This window comes from Rhagoletis zephyria, unplaced genomic scaffold, assembly GCF_001687245.7.
Source record: "Rhagoletis zephyria isolate East Lansing unplaced genomic scaffold, Rhagoletis_zephyria_1.1 Rzeph_scaffold_03510, whole genome shotgun sequence".
Lineage (NCBI taxonomy): Eukaryota > Metazoa > Arthropoda > Insecta > Diptera > Tephritidae > Rhagoletis > Rhagoletis zephyria.
In genome coordinates this window covers 36995-60918 of record NW_016160593.1, presented here as the reverse complement: position 1 = coordinate 60918, position 23924 = coordinate 36995, and the positions used below count along the sequence as shown (strand labels likewise).

General features: G+C 32.3%; 1 protein-coding gene across 3 annotated transcripts in view; it reads right to left on the bottom strand.

Annotated features, from left to right (window-relative positions):
• Positions 1-12703: 12703 nt before the first annotated feature.
• Positions 12704-23924, bottom strand: part of Rala (Ras-like protein A) — a 45879-nt gene continuing 34658 nt past the window's right edge. The window contains exons 4-6 of one of the 3 annotated variants that reach the window (XM_017624141.1): positions 19939-20113; positions 16410-16538; positions 13400-13521 (exon numbers count right to left, since the gene is read on the bottom strand). In XM_017624141.1, the coding sequence (XP_017479630.1) occupies positions 16422-16538; positions 19939-20113 (292 nt within the window). In that variant the 3' untranslated portion in view covers positions 13400-13521; positions 16410-16421. Of the gene's footprint in view, positions 13522-16320; positions 16539-19938; positions 20114-23924 lie in introns of those variants that run through there. The other 2 variants (XM_017624142.1, XM_017624140.1) reach the window with 2 other exon arrangements.

The following is a 23924-nucleotide window of genomic DNA, read 5'->3' as shown; positions in this document are numbered from 1 at the left end:
TTTTCATTTTTTTGTGCGCAAATAAAATTTAAAATTGTATTAAACTCGATGGTTTTTTTTTTTGTTAGAAATTTTTTTTGGAATTTTTGATTTTTGAGCGACAAAAACCAGGGACCGAAAATTACCGTTAAATGTCAAGATTTTTATTTTTATATCATTGCGTTTTTATGACCGATTTCAATCTTTTATTATCTAAAAAGTTAAATTGAAAGAACAACGGTTATATTACCGCAAAAATAAAAATCAAAAATAACGATCAAAAATTTATAGAAAAAATACAAGTAATTTTTGGCAAAAAAAACAAAAACAAATGCTTCATAATCCAATGATCGCAGCTAAACCAAATTAGTATGGGACCCACACCCCCCTTGAGGTACCATCTTTCCGACTAAAAAAGCGTTATCGGAAGCAGTCTGGTAAAATATTCGTAGATAAATCTTGCGCCTCCTCCTTTTTTTCAAGTCGGTTAAAAAATCCAAAAATAAAGATTAATTATTCTTGATCGAAAAATATAAATCATAAAAAGCTTAAATTTGATGAGAAAAATTGAAATCCAATTTTAACGTTTAAATTATGATTTTAGTGTTATAAATGTGCAAATTTTCAAATCGATATTGAGTTTCAGATTTAAAATAGCAATACTCGTTTAAGGTCAAACGCAACTGCAAAAATAAAAAACTTTTAAATTTTCCCACTTTTCGAGCTTAAGTAATAAACTAAGTAAATTCAAAATAGTTTTTTTTTTGTATTTCCAAAGTTTTTTCCGAAAAAATGGAAGCATCTCATAGATATAGATTAAAAAAAAATTAAATATTTTTAGGTTCAAATTTATTTCTTTTTACTCTACAGTTTTTACTCGGAAAGTGTAAAAATAAATATCCTACAAACCAAATTTCCCGAAATACTTAATCAAATTTTTAAGAGTATCGGAAGTTTGTTTCGAATTCTGTAACGATTTTTTACGAACTTCAAAGAAAATCATATGAAGTAGTTGACACGAACTCGTAAAGAAACCTCTCTACGATTTCGATAAGAACATTCGGAAAACTTATTTTTGTTTTAATTCTTCACATCGCTGCACAATTTCTATTGCTTTATCGATTTGCATCCCAAATTTCCTAAAAGAATCGAATTGTGCGCAGTAAAATATAACTTAGAAAATTCGTCATAAAATCGGAAGAGGAAATAATGCTTTCTTTACGAGTTCTTTAAGATTTTTCTGCTACTCAGAATTCTCTGAACGCTTGGATTGCAGGGTTTTTATGGTATAAAAATTTTGAAATGTGTGCGTTTCGGACTCAATTTGCGGAACAAAATTTTTATCAGAAAATAAGAAAATTATATTTTTTTGGAATTGAAGAAAAATTTCTTTCATACTTGTTTGTATGCAATTTCACAATTATCGCTTTGGAAATTTACTGTCATAGTAAATAAGGATGCACGTTTAATTCCGATTCGAATATTAAATCGAAAAAATTTTACGTTTCTGAAAACGGAAGGACGCCTGATTATGCTCTTTATTTATGTATTTAAGATTTTGATTTTAATTTAAGATTTTGCTCAAATTTCTATTCGATTTTTTTCTTTTAATATATTTTCGATTTTTTCCAAATATTTATTTATTCGAAAATTTAGAAAATGTGAAAATTTGAAAATTGTATCGAAAAAAGTTTATGATCCTGAAAATGGAAAACGGCTGATTATGATATTTACTTACCCTAAAATGTTTATTACAAATTACTTCGAAATCGGTGTTCAAAATTTTGTACAAAATTTTTATTCGAAATTTTATTTTTCCAAATATTAATTCGAAAATTTAAAAATAAGGGAGCTCATTTAATTCCGATTTAATAATGAAATCGAAAAAATTTTGCAAATCTGAAAATTAAGGAACGCTTGATTTTACTAAAAATTTGTTTCCAACTTTTTACACGAAAATTTGGTTTGAAATGTTTATTCGAAAATTTAAAAAAATTTTGATTATTTACTAGTTGTTTATTTAAGCTCGAAATACTGGAAAACTTTTAATACAAAAGTAGTATTTTTCATAGAGTTTTTGACGTTCGAGGCTTTTTCTCTTTTAGGAGAATAATTTTATTATATTTGAAAAACTTTCGATCGCTAAAATATGTTCAAATTTTTACCACATATTCGCTTTTTAAATAAAGTTAAGTTAATTAAAGCTCGTACAGTCCTCTCTTCAATGCAGTGAAACAAAAAAAAAATACTACTAAATAAAGACCAGCCACGGTGGTTAATATTTTTTAATAAATATTTCAGACTTTAATTTTTTTCTTTCTTTTTTGGTTTAGATAAATTGAAATTATTGTTAGCTCCTTGGCTCTGAAACTGTCCTTTTTCAAGATTTTCATGATTTTATGAACATTTTCGACAATTGGCCTTCCAAAGCGTGGTGCATCTTTCACATCGAAATTACCGTAACGGCATCGACGAAACTAAAATTGTGCGAGATGGACTGTTACAAAATCGGGATCATAAACACTATGCACATTTTTAGCTTTTTTATGTTGTTTACATTTTGTTGCGGCAAAATTTTCATATTCTGTTACACAAGCAAGCCACAATGTTGGAAAAAATTTTTTAACCATGAACTAAGATATTCAAGACCAAAATCATTTGCGCCAATTTCCTTCAAACAAAAACTTATAAAATGTAAATAGGAACAAAAAAAAATTGTCCGATGTTTCAAAGTTTTTACGCGATTTATGATTGAAAAAAATTTATAAAATTGTCCTGAAAAAAATTTCCAACATAAAATTTCCTACAAAAAAAAGAAAAAAATACAAATAAATATTAAACAACACTTTAAGCTATTTCAAAGTTTTAGGTAATTTCTGATAAAACTTTTTAAAAAATTGCCCCGAAAAAATTTTGCATTTTTATAAAATATCCAAACGAAAAATCCCAAAAATTTTATATTTAACTTTCATAAAATTTTGATTTTTTTGCAAGCAGCATGCAAATTTTCAAGCAAATAAAAATACAAAAGCATATGTATCTATGTAATTGCAAAATATGTTTATAATAAACGAAAAAACATAAAACAATAACAACAAAAAAGCTAACGAGAACAGTAAAATTCAACAATTTTAAAAAAGTAAATCAAATACATAGTCTAAATTGAAATTAACCAAACAATAAACAAATTAGAACTAACAACCAATACAATGACACAATAATTAAACAATAAGCTAATGTTATGTACGTTTGTGTATAACAAAAAAAAATACAATCAACAAAATACTTATTATTAAAAAAAAATGCTGTGCAAATTTGATGCCATTGCAAGGGTTTGCATTCGAAATTATTTTGGGTCGACGTAATCGAAAAAAATTTAAGTTTATATTTTTATTTTTTTTTTTTTTTTGATACTTTGTACAAATTGCGGAGCAAGTCTAATTGATCCTCCATGTTCATTACACCGTGCGGCAAAAAACGAAAAAATTGTAAAACATGAAAAAGCAATATACTCACGAAATTAGGGGCCAAATATAGTTAAAAACTTTTTTTGGTTTTTCTGTCTGACGTCAGCAGAGTTTTTTAAAGGACTCTGAAAATTCAAAGTTATGATTAATTAAATAAATGTATTATCAAATATTTTTGTCTTTACTTTCGACCCAAACTAATTTTGCAAGCACTCATGTTTACACAGAAAAAAAGTTCATTCTTACATACCGCATTTTTAATAACCTTATCACTAACGAAGAAATAACAATATTTAAAAAAAAAAGTTTCATGCTCCTAAATCCCGAAAATTGTAAAATTTTAAATGTCCAAAGAAAAGCGAATAATGAAATTGTTGAAGGAAGAAAACAGTGCCTATCAAGAAGAAGAAAAGTTAAAAAAAAAACTTTACAAAATGCAAAAACAAAAACCCTAAAAACCGCACATCCACAAACAAAATTGTATACACCAAAAAAAAAATTCGGAAACTTTCTTTCAATTTATGAAACAACTTTTAACTAACCATCAACGAAAACGGAAATTACAAAAGTAATAAACAAAAGAACCTCTTTTAATTTGACTTTCTAATTAAATACTTAAACATGAAATAATTTTTAACACAAAGTGTAAAAAATATCTTCAAACTTTCGAAAGCGTGATTTTTCTGTAAATTAATGTTTTATTCTTTATTAGATAACTTTTAAAACTAAAATAAAAATAATAAATAATTATAAAGGAAAGTTGGCGATCATGATAATTAAAATACACACACACATGCATAAATGTAAACACACATACGTTTTTATGGTATGTAAACTTAATTACAACAAACATACAAAAGTAAATAAATGCATACAATAAATACAATAGCGAATAATTTACATGTAATGCTAATGATAATAATTAATTTTAAGTGAAATAAAATTTAAAATTGAAATAAAAATTTTCAAATAAAAATACCATAAAATTTAATAAAGAGAGACTTTTATTCGCATACATATGTAATTAATAGTAATTTGGCAACCCTATTTAAAAATATTTCTACCAAAAGGTGTTCACAGATATTTCCAACGTCACGGAGGCCTTCCTTTCCCTCCATCACCACCAGCGGGTATCACAACGAAGGGAGTGTAGGACTCTTTTAAACGCAGTAAGTAGTCAGCTAAATTTTGGATCCCTGGACATCGCAACATTCCCGAAAACGAGGCTGCAAACTCGTTGGCGAGAGAGGGACACATCGGCCTAGATTGGCGATCGAAATTCACCGCCACTTGGAACCATCTACATATATAAAGAGAAATCTTTCTCCATAATCTTCAAAAATTGGACTAAAGTAGGCGCGTGGGTACGCCGTGGCCAACCCTAAAATAACACATAACTTATTAGTAAACCCCCCCCCCTGACGTTGCGAGGGTAGTAACGATCCTCCATAACATACTCAACTTTTATCAACCACCGTGGTTGGCTCTAACAAATTCGTTCCAAGTTTATGGTATCATAACGGCAAGTGCTTGGGCGTAAAAGTTTTTCCACCTAACCATCGCATCGAATACGTTAGGCTCGTAGCGTTTGCCCCACGACATTTCATTGTAACGCCAAAAGAGCTTCCAACTTTTCCGGAACTTGTATTTCTCTCAACCACTCCAAAGTCAGATGATGTCATCGTCTGCCCCATATATCATGACAAACATGAAGAGAGACTGCTCAATTACCTACTGAGTCCCAAAAAAAAAATATATATATGTATATATATATATATATTTTTTTTTTTTAGTACAAATTTAATTACGATTTTAAAACGATATTTTCGGCCAACCCACTCGCGAAATATTTCCAAATTAAATTTAATACCAAATAGATTTGTGAAGGTGGGTGAAAGGTGAGGGAATCGAACAGCAAGTGCTTCATAGTCGAGTATGGGAAGCTCATTCGCCATTCGTTGTCATTCATATGTGAAAGGTACTTTGAAAATTAGTCACACGAGCTCGCCACGACCTTGAAACCGCTGCACTTTCGCAAGTTTTTCCTGCCGATCAGCATCTCAAGCTCGCGTATTTTGACCACCGCTTCTTATTTCTTATGCTACGTCTCTTTTCTCTCTACAATTATCGATGGCGATCTAGTGTTGCAGCCAATCTCAGATTAGGGCAGTGTTTTTCTTCTACCAATTGTTTCTGCGGGATCGTTGAAATGTTTTTACTTGCTAAGCGGCGGTACGTAGAGCACGAGAAATATGATGCCCTTGCTCGCAGGGATAGTAGTAGCAATAAAAGCCAAGTGGCTAAGCTGCAAGTACGGTCTTTGCCGCAGAGAGGCTGCGAAGTCGATGCTAGTTCGGCCTTCGACTTGCATGTAACTACATATGTACATCTAAAACACAGAAAACGTGCCTCCGACAAAATGATCAGCAAGTAGTTTTTTGTAGGGTGCTATAGACGGCAGCACCAGAACAGGCCCTTGCTTGAGGAGGAGCTACCACCCAGGCATTACCGAAGACATCTCTTTGAATACTAGGACGCGGTCCAGACCTACACAGAACAACCACTAGATGTGGCGGCATTCATAGAGTCCGTCGCCACCTTCTGCGACTCTCGCCCCATGAATGCCGTGATAGGAGCTGCATCTCCATCTATTGCAAACAACGAGCTTCAGCTGCCACGAGACCCGCGCTTCCCTTGCCCAATTACGGTCTGGATACTGCAGCTATATATTCAGCCTCGACCCCGGCATACCCAATAAGTGTCGAACATGCGGATATTCGCCCTACGACACCAACCTCCACTTCACATGTCCACTGAAGCCTTACTCAGCTAACACTCCTCTCCTTCTGGTCCACTCTTTGGGAACCCCTGGTATGTTGTATGGGGAAATTCATAATAAGGGTGTTAGTCTCAGGACATACTACTACTTTGACGGCAACGTTGATAACACATCAGGAATTTTAAGTCCCCGCAGCACTATGCCTAGGTAAATCGCTTTACGTGTCCGTTCCGGCCTAACGCAAATCCAATCCACTCTAAATAAAACGCCTGGTATATTATTTTTTTATATGATTTTTTATTGAAGCTATTTTTGGGATGTTTCATTAAGACTTTTTCCTTACAAAAAAAAAAAAAAAACAAATGCATTATTCGTACATTTTAATATTTTGTAGCGATTTGTTGAATGTTACTTTAACTTTATTTTTAAATTTTCGCCTTAATAATTCTTCGTCGTTTGAGGCTTAGTTTAGTTTTTTTAATTTAGATTAGAAAGTGTTTTATTTGTAATGCATTGACGATGCAAAGTTAAAGATTTTTGTTTTGTTTTGCATTTACTTTCTATCACTTTGAATTATGCGCTGATTACTACTGAACTGATTTTTTATTTTAATTTAATTTTATTTATTTGTTATAACTTAGTTTTTTGCTAAATAATTACTTAAAAACAGAATATTTAGTTGCCTGCGCAATGCGTGCATGTCGCAGGCAGATTACAACAATGTATTTATGTATGCGATTGTGGTTTTCTTTTGATTTGGTTCACTTTCTTTATTGACAAATAACTACAAAAAAATTTATCAAATATACAAAATTGCATTTTAGTAATTATAATGCTTATAAACCGGCAATAATAATACTAAAAATACGTTTATAAGTAAGATAGGTTCATAAGTAAGATAGCATTGGTTTTCTACATTTATTTATTAAGAGTGGTGTGTGTTTTGCCGTTGTTGCCATGTGAATACTAAATAAATACACACAATAATATAAATACATATTTATACATATAGGAAGATTTATATGTCTAATAGGTAGGTGTTTAGGTATATTTGAATAATTTAGATCGGTATATAAGTATATAGTAGGATATTTGCGACATAGCATTTTTACGTGTGTGTGTGTGTGTGTGTGTGTGTGTGTTTTTCTTCAACCAAGTGCATAAATATGAAATTTCGACTAAATCTCACAAAAGTATTGATAATACGCTTACTACATATGTATATAATATCAACGCAAATACATAAAAAAATGTTTGTTTTACTTTTCTTTATAGAAATGTGAATACAAATACATACAAATATAGCTGCGAGTAAAATAATAGCAGTAAAATTCAAAATTATGCTGCTGGCAACTTATGTTTATTTATTTATTGTTAATAATTTTCGTTTAATGCGTGCACGAAATTTATTTTTATATGGAAGAAATGCGCACACGCTCGGCAAAAAAAAAATTCTAAAAAATCAACAGTAATTTTTAGCGATTTCAAGCTTGCGCTTTATTATGCTAAAATTGAAAGGGCTACAAAACTGCATACACAAAATCTTTCTAAGAAATCTAATTTAAAAAATCGAAATTTTTATGAACGTTTTTCTAAGTTAAATTAATTTTTGTGAACTTTGTGCAAGCTTTAAAACTATTATTTATGCGGTTTCTGATACAGGTCGACCCATACTTTAAATGAAAATTATTATTATTTTATTTATTTTACTGCTATTATTTTACTTGCAACTGTATGTACATATGTATGATTACAAGAACAAGTTAAAGCGATGCACTTAAGCATTACTATATACACACAGTCACACACAGAGGTATTTTGCATACATTTTTTTACGGTATTAAAATTTTTTTGTTAATTTTTTAATAAAATATAGCTCATTATACAACAAAAACCATGTAAAAGAAAATTTCAAATACTGGCAAAAATTCAGAAAAATTTCATCAAAATTTCAAACTTTTTTTCAGAATTTTTACAAACAATTCGAGTATGCGGTTTTGTAATGCATTAAGTTTTAGCATACTGCGTACAGTGCAAGTTTGAAGTTGCTAAAAAATTTGTTATATGGAAGGAAATGATCAGCACCATCTGCAAAAGAAAGTATCAAAAATCAACAGAATTTTTTAACAACTTAAAATTGGCACTTTTTTATACTCCACTTTAAAAAATCATCAAAAATCAATTAAAAAAATATTTTAGACTCTTAAATTTGCGCTTTGTTTACTAAAATGAATGAGCTATAAAACTGCATACTCAAATTAAAAAAAAAAATAATTTTAATGAAAATTTGCTCCATTTACGATAAAGTTTGAAAATTTTATTTATATGCTTTTTGTTATGGAATGAGCTATTTTTTATAAAAAATTTACAATTAAAAACATTTTGAATATTAAAAAAAAATCGATGCAAAATACTTCTTTGAATGATTATGTAAAAATTGGTTATTTTACGCTTTACTTAATTTAAATTTTTTTTTTTTACTTTAAGTTCTTTTATTTTTTGTTTTGGTGTAAATTATATCGTAACTTTAAAACATAGTAATAGTAATTATTGTGGCTTATAAATACAATTTTATTAACTTTTTAACTTAATTCTTTGCACATTATGTACTCGAAAAAAAAATTATTGAATAACAAAAGTATATTTTTATTTATTTTAAGCCAGTTATGGTGTCGCGGATTTTCATGGTTTCACTTGTTTATTTAAAACATCAAATCTCAGAAAGTCAGAGTTTAAGATGGGATTGCCGCCAAATGGACAAATTATTCATACGCTGCTGATCATTTTGCATTAAAATTTTTTTTTTTTTATCTGCCACCACGCTACTAACTTCTACCACCTAAAACAGGCCTGTTTAAATAGCCAAATTCATTTAGCAACATTTTTACAGAAAAAAACTTCATGGAGAAAATAGAAATAATAAAGAAACTGCTACAAATTTCAATAGAAAAATGTATGCTGTCGACCAAAATGAACATTCGGATCTACGTAACCGACACTACCCAGATGAAAGTATAAAAAAGTAAGTAGTTCGAGAGGGCGACGTGATGGCCTCTGGTTTCACTTCTACAGTGAGGCGCTTCTACTCTCAATTCAAAAGCCTGCCATTAAACTAATAGGCCGATTACGGATGGCAGCCCAATTTCAGTTGCCTTTCCCGGGACTAAAATGGTATTACAGATGGCAATTGGTAACTGCACTTTTGTGGTTGTCGCAGAAATTTTTGTTGAGAAATTGTATTTCTTTTAGACTCAACTTTCAACTTTATAGTACTAAACTATAGTTGCTATTTCTAATATAAATTTTCATTTCAGTGGCGTTGCCCATCGGCAACCCAGCTGAGGTTGCGTTGCCATCGATGATCGACCCATGATTCGACCATTTCTGTTAGAATGCAACCGTGTGTGCCATACTCACACACACAGCTCACACGGAGTACAAACACCAAGCGCGTCCAAAAAATTCTATAATCGTAGATCCACAAGCACGCGTGCTAGAAAAAATTGGAGCTGAGTTACTTTGAACGGCTGGTATTACACTGCGATCTACGAATACAGGAGTAGATTATGTATTTATTTATTTATTTAAAAAAGGCGCAGACATAAGCACACACCTACGTAGATTAGACCGTCGCTTGCTTCGTGAATTATCGAGTTCCTTCTGTTTCATGATCTCCAATGTAATAATTAGGCTCAATTCAAGATTATTCGTCAGCTGAGCGTCGTTTAAGATATCTCTAATAAACCTTTCACCCAGATAATGGCCTAAGGAGATAGCAAAATGTCAATTTAAAAGATCTGCATTAATATATATATTTCTGGTGCTGCATATTTAACACCGATTCGTAATGCAAGCTTCATGACAATATTAATAAGAGTGCAGTCAGAAATGAGCCAAATGAAATTTCCACTTTCCCGGCTGAATACCCAAAAAGTACTTTTTGTCACTTTTCGGAAACCAATTAAGGAACTTGCTAAGGAGAAAAAAATGTTTTCTATGATACCTCGGATATCAAAATCGTGCAAGAGATTGCGCAGTATTTTCAATATTTCATAAAAACACAATTTAACGTTAAAAATGCCTTCTTATTTTTAGAATACCAAAAATTAAGAAGTAAAAAACAAAGTTTAGCCTCACATTTGTTTTCTAGTAAGAAATAGGCCTCAGAATTTTTTATGGTATATATATCGCACAAGAAAAATACAAAAAATATATACACACATACACCACAACCACAAAAGTCAACGTAAGGATAATTTTTGACAATGTATGTTTGCATAGAAATTTTAAAGTTTCTAATCATATCATATTTTTATAAAAGTTTTGGGAAAAGAAATAAAAATAAAAAAACTATTCATACATTATGAAAAATTTTCTGTACGCATACTTTTGTGGTTCACTGTATACATATGTACTTATGAAATGATTTCTCCAAAACTCATATACAATCAAAAAGTACTAACGATAACTTCAAAATTTAGTCCAAGATGTCACATTGAGGTAAACAAATTTTGATCGAATATGATTTTATAAGCGCGTCTAAAATACTACAAACACTTCGACCCTACATTGAGCGACTCCTACTAATTGTATATTAAAAAAATCAAATTAATTAGAAGAACCGGCTACTAATACTCTTATGGCCGATATTAAATAGTAGATTATAGCAGCGAGCAATATTTTTACTTGCTCGTGTTTCAGGACACGGTAGAAGTGGTTATTGAAAAGTAGTGATATGCCAAAAAAGTGCACCGAAAGAAATGTCCTCGAAAAGTCTAGATATTATAATGGCCAACAAAGTTTTGCAGAATTTTGCCGTAGATTAATCTGACATTTCTGTTATTCAATTGGTGCTAGTTTTCGAAATATTTGGGGGTAAAAGTGTCTAAAATGGTATTGTTTAATCTTTTTTTTTTAATTTTTTAGTAGAATATCGATGCAATGTGGAATCTTACGAACAGCATAAAAGGAAAACTTAAATGTGGCCCAAAAGATAAGAAATTAGATTACACAAACATTAGTCACAAAAACTATTTTTGTTTTATAAAAAGATTTTATTGAGAAGTGTGGCGAATTCAACCAGAATTGTAGTCCTATATTTTATAATATCCATACCGATTTTTTTAAGTTATCTTATTGAATGAGCATTTTGGAGTAGCTAACCAAAAGGTAAAAAATATATACATACATACATATCTGTGTTCATATGGAAAAGTAGCTTATGTCGAAAGGTTGGCTTTAGTATAATGCGGCATTCCTTTTATTCTTTAAACGACAAGGAATTTTTTGATGAGACTTAATAAGAATATTGACTTGCTAGTATCGGAACTATTTCTTGCGCGTTTATTTGCTAAAAGTAGTTCAACGGCTCAGCGCCAGCGAGTCATTCGGAATCGTATACTGCAAATGCCGATTTATATTAAAGTCAGCCTTTCGACATAAGCTACTTTTCCATACGAACACAGATATTCAAAAAATTTCAAAACATTTAACAGGTAAATTGAGCTACTAAAAGAGAACTAGTACAAAATTTAAAGAAATAAGGTTATTTTTTTTTTGTTTTAATTCTTTTGTTTAAGCAATCAATTTTTTCTACCTTAGTAGCTAAAAGTGCATTATATTCTACATTTATATATATCTTTTTATTTGAGTTCAAAAAAAAAAAATCCGTTTATTAACGCTTTAAATCCCAAATATCTCAAAAGCTAGAGCCAATTAAATAATTTGACGGCCAGATTCTGATTTTACGGTAAAAAAACCATATTAGGACACTGGCTGTACCTCGTGTAGTTATTAGAATTTTGTTGGGCTGTGTTACACAGCTGTTATCGCTTCTTGTCTATTAGCTGTTGCTTAAGCCGAAGAAGAAAGAAGAAATCACTGGTAGTCAGTACTGGTACGCTCCTTTCTGAATGGAAATTCTTTTGCTTGTAAAGATTTTCAACACCCAAGATGTGGTGACTTTTTTTTAATCCAAAATCCTAAATGGGGATACAATTTACTCTGCCATATGAAATCGATTTGATATCCACTAAAAGCGCTTTAGATTTGTTGATGAGACATAAGACGGTGTGTGTGCCGACGTTTAGAGCAAAGCCTAATTTCGTTATATCAATATGCAACTATGCAATATGAGAACTCTGGAGCCAGTTCAATATTTTTCTCCGAGTTGCTTTATGGTGCGCTTGATAACCATGCCGTTTTTCATTTATTATATTTTTGCATTTTTGGTATTGACCTTTCGTACTCGATAGGCTGTGTCTTCTAAAACCGACGGTCATCCCACGGATACGAGTATGAGAGTAGGAAATTTAGTATTTTTTAGATTTTTATTTGTAACCATTTATCATTACATTTGGATGACCCCTCTTACATAGTATGTAATTATAAAATACATAAAGCTTGCAACTATTGTGTAATTAAATTAAACATTTTGCGAAACTATTATGATACAACATTTTTTCGTTTTTTTTTTTTGTTTTTTTTTACAATTGAAAAGAGCAGTTTATTTCTGTACACAATGCACGTAAAACATAGGCATGTATGTACTATGTCTATAAAACATATTGTGTTCGGCTTAAGCTTAATTTACAATACAAATTGAAACTTATGTATATTGGTTTGAAATTGGTATGTACGGATGTAAGTAAGTAACCATGTATGTATGTATGCATGTATGTATGCGCTTGTTTTTTTAATAATACATATCTGTATATATAGATATATGATTAATAAAGTCTGCAAGGTTTATGTAAGTATGTAGTATATTTTGGTTGTTTCTTCATTTTTTTTTTCTTGTTTTGAATGCCATACAATACAATGCGTGAATTGGGTTTATATGTAATTGCTTTTTCTCCTACAAATACAGTCGCATGTACATACATATATGTTAATGTGCTTCAGAGTTTCTTTTTTTACAAATCTATGCATAAATTGAGTTGTTTTTGCTTTTCTATGCAACAGCTTGTCCGAGATGTGCTCGCGTATATTTCGCATAGCATTTTTATTTTCCTTTTTTTTCAAAAGTTCTTTCTCTTCCTGAAGGACTGTAGTTTTTTGTAATATAGTATTGTTTTTTTTATACATTCGTCGTCATTATCATAGTTATTATCGGCATTTATAGCTTGTATTCAGCGGCGTCGTTACATTTTTGTAATTTTTAATTGTGATTTTATTTCTCTCTCATGATTATTAGAGCAGTTGGCAGCAGTGAGATTTGGTTTTTGGCGGCTGTCGCACATCGGACTGACGTTGCTTCTTTCGTGATGAAATATCCCTGATTAGATCATAAAATACCTGCGCGCAATAAAAAGAAAATATACGACTTTAGTAAAAGTGTTTCAAATAAATTTTTGTGGCTTGTGGCATGTCAGTAGGTAAAATGAAAATGAGTTTAGTATTTTGTTTTTTTGTTGAACAAAATAAAGTAACTTGAAATGCAATACTATCAAATACATACTACTCCTTAATAAACATGTATACAAAATGATGAAATAATAGATGTTTAGAAAAGAAACAAAAAATTCAAAGGAAATAAAAAATGTACACAGCTATAAATAAAACCAAAAACCTTAGAGAAAACAGTAGTGGGATTAGCACAAAAGGATACGATAGTAGGATTGATTGAGAGATGGAAGGAGATGCCCCTTTTTAATATGAAAATAAGTGTATTTAATATGATTTTAATCCAATCTGCTAAGCAAGCGTTAATAACTTATACACAGCTACTTGGTATTTGTAAGCAAATATGAAATATTACAGGTAAGTTTTTACAAATTCGTATTTTAGTAAATATTACAACGCCTTCCTGAGCCTTCTTCCTGTAGTCACAAATGCAAAAATGGCTTGTGCATTCAGCCTAGAACTATGCACCATTTATTTCATTATCGACTTTCGGTCTGATTCGCACGCCAGTGACAAACTTCATTGCATGACTATTGTCTTAACTACTGCGTCCAAAACTATGGCGCAAAAACTGGATAAAATCCACGCCCCACTAATGACAACTCTCATTGTTACTGCTACGATCTACCGAGTAAGTGACAACGACGAATGTATTCTGCTTTTTTCAAAGGCGCTCGATATCATTTAAAGCAGGTCGTATGCATTCAATGAGCAAGAGACTAACAATGGAAATGCTCCTCCGAATTAAGATAATCAGGTTTCGCACAATAAATTGCGTTTTTTCTCCCCACTTAGTGGAATAAGATCGCAAAATTTATTGAATCTTTCCTGATGGAGATGCTCGTATTAACGGGTAACAGAACATATGTATATACCTATATCCACCAATTTTGGATTCCAGTATAATAGTTTCAAAGAGAAAACGCCCAGTTCGCTGAGGTCAGTCCAAAGGGGGAGGTCAGTCGGGGCAGCTGAAGCTCTTCCTCTGCTACAGATGGTGATTGCATTGAATGCACTGCATTCCGATTATGACATTCACATATATGTTCTCTGCCGAGTCCGAAGGTTGTTTATGATGCAATGTGCATCGAGGCATGGTTGTCCGTAGTGTAGTGTTCTGACAGGTTCCACTACTAACCTACTAGTACCCTGCGAGAATATTGTCGCACAGTAGTTTAGAACAGGCCCGTTAGTCACTTTGGACGTATGTATGTATTTAGAAGCAGTCAGCTTCAAAAATATACATACATACCGTGACGTTTTCACGATTTTATTTATTTATATTTTCCATACCAAATTTTTCTTATTTTTTTTTTATAAAAAATATAGTTCATTCAGCAGCAAAAACCAATGGAATCAATTCTTTTTTTTAATGTCATACAGAACTCGAAAAAATGCAAGAAATACTAAGACATTTTCAGTGAAATTTTAAATTTTTCAATTTGATATCTTGGAAAATTTTTGAGTATGCAGTTTTATAGCCCATTCAATTTTAATACAGTGCAAATTTCAAGTTCCGACAAATTACCCTTGAATTTCTTTGCCGAGCGTGTTGCTTATTTTCTTCCACATAACGCCTGAACACAATTATTTTTATTTTTCTTTTATTACGCAATGCCCTCAGCGAAAAAAAAAAAATCTCTACAATCAAAGGTACGTACAAATATAATGGGCTACAAAACTGCATACTCAACATTTTTCTATGAAATCGAATCGAAAATTTAAAATTCCTTGGTATTTCTTGCATTTTCTCCCAAGTTTTGTATGCAGTTAAAGAAATTGACTATTGTGGTTTTCCCTGTTGAGTATCCTACATTTGTATAAAAAAGGGAAACATTTGGTATAGAAAATATAAATAAATAAAATCGACAAAACGGGTGGGTATGCATATTTTTGACGCAGTGAAGAAGTGAGAAAGTTCCAAAGACTAAGCAGCTTAAACCAACGGATCCCAACCTTATATAGTTGCTGAGGAACAGAACAATAAATCTTGTTTATATTTGATTCATATAATCTATGTACATTATTTAATACAATCTACATATGTGCTACATAATCACGATTATTTGACTACCTCAGGTCCAACTGAATAATTATTTTCCGTTAAAAAAAGCGCTCACTTTTTTATTCACTATTTTAGCAGCTTCTGACTGATCACATTGCATCGGCATTGAGCGATTGAGCAATAGCATCTTAAAGAAATTTAAAACGAGCTAGTAGTTATTAGTAGGTTAGTCATGCATGCAAAATACTTAAATGTTTCTTACAACTTATAATACGAAATTCACACAAAACAAAAATAAAAATAAAGCAATTCAAGCAACTTAGATCAATAAAAGGCCAACTAAATTTAAAAAAAGCGACTAAAACGCAATTGGTATTTCTACAATTTACAAATTAGTAGGTAGGTAAAAGCGTTTATGTCCAAGCAACCAGAATAAACTTCAAAAGGTTTCAAACGAATTTCATTTGATATTACAAAAGAAAAAAAACAGGAAGAAGAGGTGGTACATACTACAAACAATTTTCTCAGTACATATTTCGATTAGGATTTCTGTAGTTACACATTTCATATGTATATCAGCTAGGTATTGTTATCAATTCGATGTGATGTCTTTGTGGATGGGGAAAGTACGAGTTAGGGGCTTTTATTTTGCTTTGTTCGCTTCTTTACCATTGTATTTGTTCATGAGTGTATTTGTTTTTGTTTTCGCATTTTTCTGTTTTTTTTTTGTTTGTTTAATTTTTTTTATTATTGGCTTAAAGTCTGGCTTATGCACCTAGAAATACGCCTAAAGTAGTGTACACTTAAGTCTCCGCTTCTTGCATCTGTCTTTAGCACGCCCACTAGTCGCTTTCGAATCTTCGGTTTTGCGGGATCTTATTTCGCGCATCAAATCAAAAAATACCTGCATGAGACGAAGAAAAGAGAGCAGAGAGGAAAAGAGAAGAAAACAACGTTTATAGAGAGAAGCACACAATTCGTTATGCGTATTGTTTTTGTTACTTATTTTGTTTCTTATTTTTGTTCGTTTATTCTTACAGTAAGCGATAAATTACGGCAAACAAAATTGAAAATTTCTAAACAAAATATATAAACTATGCAAGGCTACTGCAAAATAAATGTAAGAATACTTGAAAAAAAAACCAAAACAAAAAAAGATTTTGCCAATTGGTTGTGCTGTTGTTGAAAATTAAGATGGTGGGAGAAATTAATTCAACCGTTTTTGTGGTGTTTGGAAATAATACTTTGTTTCTATGGTTTTTTAATTAGCTCATATTATATTTAACTTTGTTGTTGTTCTAGCCAACTCATTTGCTCTTCACCTGCAAGGCACATCTGTAATAATTTCTCTTGATACTCCCCTAAATAGCCTTGATCATTGAACCAAAACTATATATATGTGTACTACTTTTACTCTCAACACAGTATACTATTTGACGACCACTTATGTATGTATGTGTGGCATTTTCAACCGAACCCACTTATGGCACAGGGAAGCTTATGCAGGCTAAGCGGTAAATGTTGGATGTTCGTTCTTCATATCACCTTAAGAAATTGAGAAAATCTTGTATGACCGCGCAAAATACCAATGAATAAGAATGGGTCTACCGACAGGAGCATAGCTGAACCGTTGATCCCAGGCCTCGATATGTAGCATCTGATGGGTCTTCCACGTTGGAACCGCATACTTAAGTTTGTCGAAGTCCGTGTCTTAGCGATATCGCCCAATATATCTGCAGGGATTTAGATTAAGCTACTATCGTTGTTGTCTAGCTGGAATAATGGTAGGACTAGGAAGCGCGAGGTTTCAATGTGGTTCAGGCCAAAGTTATATTGGCTGAGTCAATTTTGCGTAGACAGTTGAAGAAAAGGTTTGTATTGTAAGTGGTTTCCTTACAAGCTGGACAAGTCTTTGTTCTGAGCCTATTATGGATAGCTCTACTTAACCAGAGAAGGTATCCTTTTTCTTATAAAAAGTGGTCCACTTTAGTGAGTGAAATTTTAAATTTTCTTGGATGGAATTTCTTTATACTTTCTAGACGTTCATAAAAAGCCAAGTTAATGTACTGTTGCACCTGATAGTTTTCGAAAAACCCCAAATGTTATCAAAAATCCTGAAAAATTTCCGATTTATAAAACACGAAGAATCCCGGAAAAATTCTGAACTGTCCCGACAAAAAATTTTGTACGATCTCAAAAATTCCTTAACAATCCGAAGAAAGAATCGCGACATTTCAAAACACCGTTGGTACTAAAACCTTGAAAAATACAATGACCTAAAAAAAAACAAAAAAAAAAAACGCGAAAAATTTCAAGAAATTCAAAAATCTTTCGGGAAAGTTCGCGACAAAATATTCAGAACTATGCCGAGATAATTTTAAAGACTCAATAAAATTTCTAAAGTTTCGCAACATTTAAATTTTGTATAGTCGTAAAAAATCAAAAATTACTGATTTCTGCTGAAATTACAGGGAACTTTTGGTTTAAAATTAAAAAATATATTTTTGGTTTAAAATCTAAAAAATAGTAAGTATGATATAGTGACGCAGGTCTCACGAGCCAGCTCAAGGTTTGCATATTTTAAGGTGGTGCAAGGCTGGTTGACCTTCGATTATGGCATACACGGGCACAAGTTTATGAATATGGCGAAGAGACGTTCAGAATACACCAAGCACAAGCGTCTTACTGAGTATAGTATATATTTTGTCCATCAATTCGCGGCATATTTACCACACTGTTCAGATCTGCAACGTCTTACACTCTGTCCTGTGTTTTTTCGCCGGAAAAATGGACGAACGACCTGAATTCTCTGTTTAATCACGAATTAACTAAGAGTTTAAGGTCGGCTGAGACCACAGAACATTTCTATTCTCATAGAAACTGTTGGAAATTATGCTCTCAAGTCAATCGAGACTTCGTGCTGCCTACAATTCAACAATCATCTGGTTTACAATATTATCCGCAACCATACTCCTTGACTCCTTGGAAGTGATCATCCTCTTTGAGCGGCCCTTAAAATGTTTTTTTGTTTTTCAAGACGTATGCTGACGCAGGTCGATATTACTACCACCGATGCCTCGGTAATAGTGGGTCTTTTGAAGAAGATTTTCATTTGTTTTTGAGATGCTTTAACGAATTTCAAACAGGCATAGCTAGGGCGCCAGCAAACATATTTAGTAATTTCGGCTAGTTTATAATCTCTTGAGAATACTATGCAAGACGAAAATCTAAAACTTTGAAATATAAAATTAGTAAAATTTTCCTTTTCAGATTTCGATCACCCAAACTGCAAACTTTATATGTAGGATCTTAAGCACATATGTGTGTGAAGACGAGTTTACCATGGCCTATTCGAGAGTCCTGGAAACATAAATATAAAAATAACCCATTTCGCGAAACAACTGCCGCGGCGTTGTTAAGCTACCAATTTTTCGTTTAATTGCAATGTATAATCTAGTCTAATTCTTAAATTTCTAGCCTCAAATGGCAAAGCTGTTATAAGTGTAAATGAGAAATGTTTTTTGAGTATAAAAAGTGAAAACTAAACATAAACTAATCTGTATGGTGTTCTGAATCGTCGGTGCAATCGAGTTGTAGGACAACGACAAAGAAAATGAGAGCAACAAATGGTTATTTATTATGGCTATGCCGGTGACTACAAATACATATGCACGTACGTAACTTTCATATTTATTATTTTTGTGTTATTTTAAGCCTACGTTTACACATAGCTTAGTACAAAATGCGCGCATGTGCTATCGCGTATTGTGTCTTTGTGTGAATGTAATTTGCACTACAACAAACAAATGCAAATTAAAAATTAATGAATAAATAACAATTAATGAAATAGTACAACATAAAAAGGACAACAACAAAAGGGCGCATATAAATACAATTGGCAATTGCGAGAAAGCACAATGATTGGCAAACGATTTACATGTATGTATATACTTTTTTTATTTAATAATTTTGCAATATTGTTTTTGCGCATAAAGAAGGGGGTCAAAGGAAATTTCGCAAATATGTGCGTATGTATATACGCTATAAAAAGGAGGTGGGGCAACAACTGTGAACTGCAGTCATGTGAAAATTAAAGGAAAAGTGTAAATCAATGGAGTGAAATAAAACGTAGGTGACAAGAAATTAAAAGAAGAACTACTACAAATAAACGCAGCACAGCAAAATGACGTAGTTGCGTAGTTTTTTCTTTAGAGTTGCAAGACAACGTCAATTGATTGCTAAGGAACCTATTTTTTATTTGCACATACACACTATTCGCAAACATCACACTACGAAGTGCTTACCTTGTCTACGTTTTCACGCGTTTTAGCGGAGGTCTCCACATAGGGCACCTGCCATTGTTGGGCGCGTGCCTGGCATTCGTTTAGCGGCACTTTACGTTTGTCGCTCAAATCGCATTTGTTACCCACCAACAGGAACGGTATGCTTTCGTCATTTTTCACACGTAATATTTGTTCCCTGGAAAAGTAAAATTGAATTTAGTATATTAATTTTAATGCTTAGTAAATTAAAAATAAAATAAGATAAAACAAAATAAAATAAAATAAAGTAAAATAAAATAAAATAAAATAAAATAAAATAAAATAAAATAAATTAAGGGAAATGATATGAAATAAATAAAAATAACTTGGAAAGATATAACGAAATAAAATAAAATTCAATTCAATTCAATAAAATAAAATTAAGTTAAGTTTAATGAAAACAATTTATTAAATAATATTATGTTATAATAATAAGTTAAATTTTAGTAAAAAATGTTAACAATGTACTAAAATTAAAATTAAAATAAAAGCAATTTTAATGCATTTTTTAACATGGACAGATTCGAAATTTATTAGAACGATACTACTGCATTTGGCGAAGCAATGCTCTTCTACCAGGACAACCCAGCAAAAAAATTTTTACCCCAGAAGTTAACAAGAAATCATGAAAAAATATCAATCGCTTCACTTTAATTTCTAGAATGCATTGATTTAGCCATCTCATTGGCGGGAATGTCTCGCTAGTTTACTATTGAGAAGCTAACATGCATAAATATTCCTCTTTGTCCTTTTTTCCTCTTTTGAATAGTGAACTAAAGAAGCGAAAGGCATTTTATCTTCATTTGCTTTGTGTACTTGTTGAAAAATATTGAATATCTAAACCCGGTAATAATCCAGGGATTATATAAACGAGATCTCGAAAATCCCTGGGTCATAAAAATCGAAAAAATTAACATCCCTAGTGTGTACGCTCTTTAAGCAAACCTCAAAATTTTAAACTTTTTTCATGCAACATAAATAGCGTTTCCCACNGTAAAAATCGAAAAAATGAACATCCCTAGTGTGTACGCTCTTTAAGCAAACCTCAAAATTTAACGCATACCGGATAAACTTTTTTCATGCAACATAAATAGCGTTTCCCACTCTATGTAAGCTANATAAAAATCGAAAAAATTAACATCCCTAGTGTGTACGCTCTTTAAGCAAACCTCAAAATTTTAAACTTTTTTCATGCAACATAAATAGCGTTTCCCACTCTATGTAAGCTATGATGCATTTTATGGTATTGTATCAATAGAAAATGATTCATTGACCATGGATAAAGTACTAGATACAGGCAACACCAAAGCATAACTGAACCCCAGCCAAAATCAACTAGCGTTTATGTGTGAACACAAATATTTGTTTGACGTCTTTTTTTTTGTAATCAACCGCAATTTATCGAGAACTGACTCATGTGGCCAATGAGCTATGGAAATTCTAAAAAAAAACCAACAACACTCGTAGTTTTATAAGTACTTGAAATTTCAAACGTTTTATTTTTTTCGCAGTCAATTAAATCCACCATGTGAACACGGCCGACTGTCAGTAAAGAGACTTACGTACATATATGTATGTTAGATTGCAAACGCAAAAACCACTTCGAGACAACAGCAAAGCGGCAAAAACGGCCGACAATGCGAATGTGGATATTAGAAGTAAAAAATAATAAAAATAAAAATAAAAGAAAATCTAAAAGAGCCTATACAGCTGGAAGCAGTAGCAGCAACAGCAGGAGGTACATATACGCCCAATCTCAAGTTTATATTTTAGACAGCAATCACAAGTCGACAGCAAACCGGCCGATAGATTCAATTGTACAAACATACCTATCTACATAGGTGTGTAGTTGCATGCACACGCACGTCGGATGCCAGTTTTATTTATTGTTTGTTTAGTTTTTGTAGAATTTTCGCTTTCCTTTTTGCTATACGCGTTTTGTTTTGTCTATATTTGTGGAAAAGCGTGTTAGATATTTGGAAAATCGCACGACTACATAAAATATTCAATGAAAACTAAGTGTGGCTCAGTTAGGTGTTGGCATTATGGCGAACGCAAAAAAGAAAAAAATACTTGCCATATTGCCAGTTTAAATGTATGTATGTATGTGCATTCAAAATACTCCCTGTATTTAAAATGGTGGGGTCTTAAAAAACTAGATCAGTATTATCGATAAATTTCACGGAAGTGTCTCCGCGCTAATGTAAAATTATTACATCGCTTTACAGTGGGGAAGTTGGGGCAGGCAATGGCAAACCTCCGAGTGTATTTCTGCCATGAAAGCTTCTCTTAAAATCCATTTTCCGTTCGGAAGCGGAGTAAAAATATATATCCATTTGTGTAACAACATTAAGGCGCACTACACAAGTTGGAATAAGAGCTCCGCCACACACTTAGCAAAAAATGTAAGCGCCAAAATAATATTATTACTTATTATGTATGTAAACGATTACGCGAGGAAAGAGTGCCAAACGAGAGTTGAGGAACCAAGTCCAACCATACTAGCTCCTCTGATAATCCTGGGCTCGAATCGACACACACGATATGCAGATGTGTGAACTCGCGGTTTTAGGGGCTGTTACCATCGACCGCTACACCACTGAATAACTGAAAAACCAAATTTCTTTATGGCTGGTGGGCGTGGCAGTTTGTCGATTTTGACTATCTTTTAGATTTTAAATTTTATGTCTAAAGCTAAGGTACCGAATTTTAATAAAATGTTGCAGAATTTACTATTTCCCCACTCTATATCGTTATTACCACGTTTGGTCGCAATTTTTGTGAGGAATTTACTTTGTGCGCCACTCCCAAACGGCGGTCTATGAAACGCTTTTCCATAGCAAAATAACATCGAGGTTATTCAAATTTCTCACTACTATAATGGGTATTTAGCTGGGTCTGGACCATACCGAGTGTAAGTGCGCTCCTCTAACCACGCAGCTACTTACTACAGTTATGCAGTTTTAAAAATAATGATAAACCTGGCTATTGGTCAAGCGTCAATTAATTTTTTAAGCATATTTTTCTAGGTTATGGACCGGTTGTTGGGTTATTTAATCAACGGTCTAAAAGTTACACACATACACTATTACTAGCTCAAACAGTTACATTTGTAACTGACGAATTTATACAAAAAAAAAAAAAAAAAAAACGTACATTATGTATACGTATGTGCATATATAGTTGCATATTTAGGAATATAAATCATCCACCTCAAACAACAGAATGGCTCAAACAGAGGGTGGAGCGAATTAAAGTATCCTTTTATGACTCGCTAGAGTCATTTTAAATGTAGTATGTACATAACTTTCAGCCTAATGGCCTCTTTTGAACCCTATCAAGAATTTTCACCTTCTCTTATAGCAAATACATACATTTATACATATATAATGCTTTCTCATAAGTAGCGATCACTTATGTATGCATGTACTTACATATGTGTCGCTTGAAGTTATGTACCTGTTGCCATATTTTCGAAAGTAGCAAGTCGTTTCTGTGGCAACCTTTCCTGGTAGTAAGGAATAAACTTACGTCATATGTCCCTTTACACACCACCACCCACACTTTGTGACAGGTGGAAAAACATGTCTAATTGAAGAGTAAATTACATACAAAAGACCAAACAAACATGTAAACGTGCTTTATTGCGTATGCATATATGTAAGTGATGCACCTGCCGCTCAGTACTAAGCGCTTAGATATATGTATGTTTTTCACAGAGTTTGTTAACTTTGACTGAAGGGCGCGTCAAGTTGACGCCGCAGTATTGTGGATCAATAAGGAATGCGCTTCAGACGTATGTACAACAGATGTATGTATGTATGTATGCGTTTTCATATGCGGAAGTTATGCAAACATTTGACGTGTTGTTTACGTGACATGCCGCCATTAAGGTCGAAGCCGTCAATCTGCCTGCCTACAAGGCTTTTCGTCCTGTCACTGACTTTGGCCTTTTGCTGGTGCTGCCG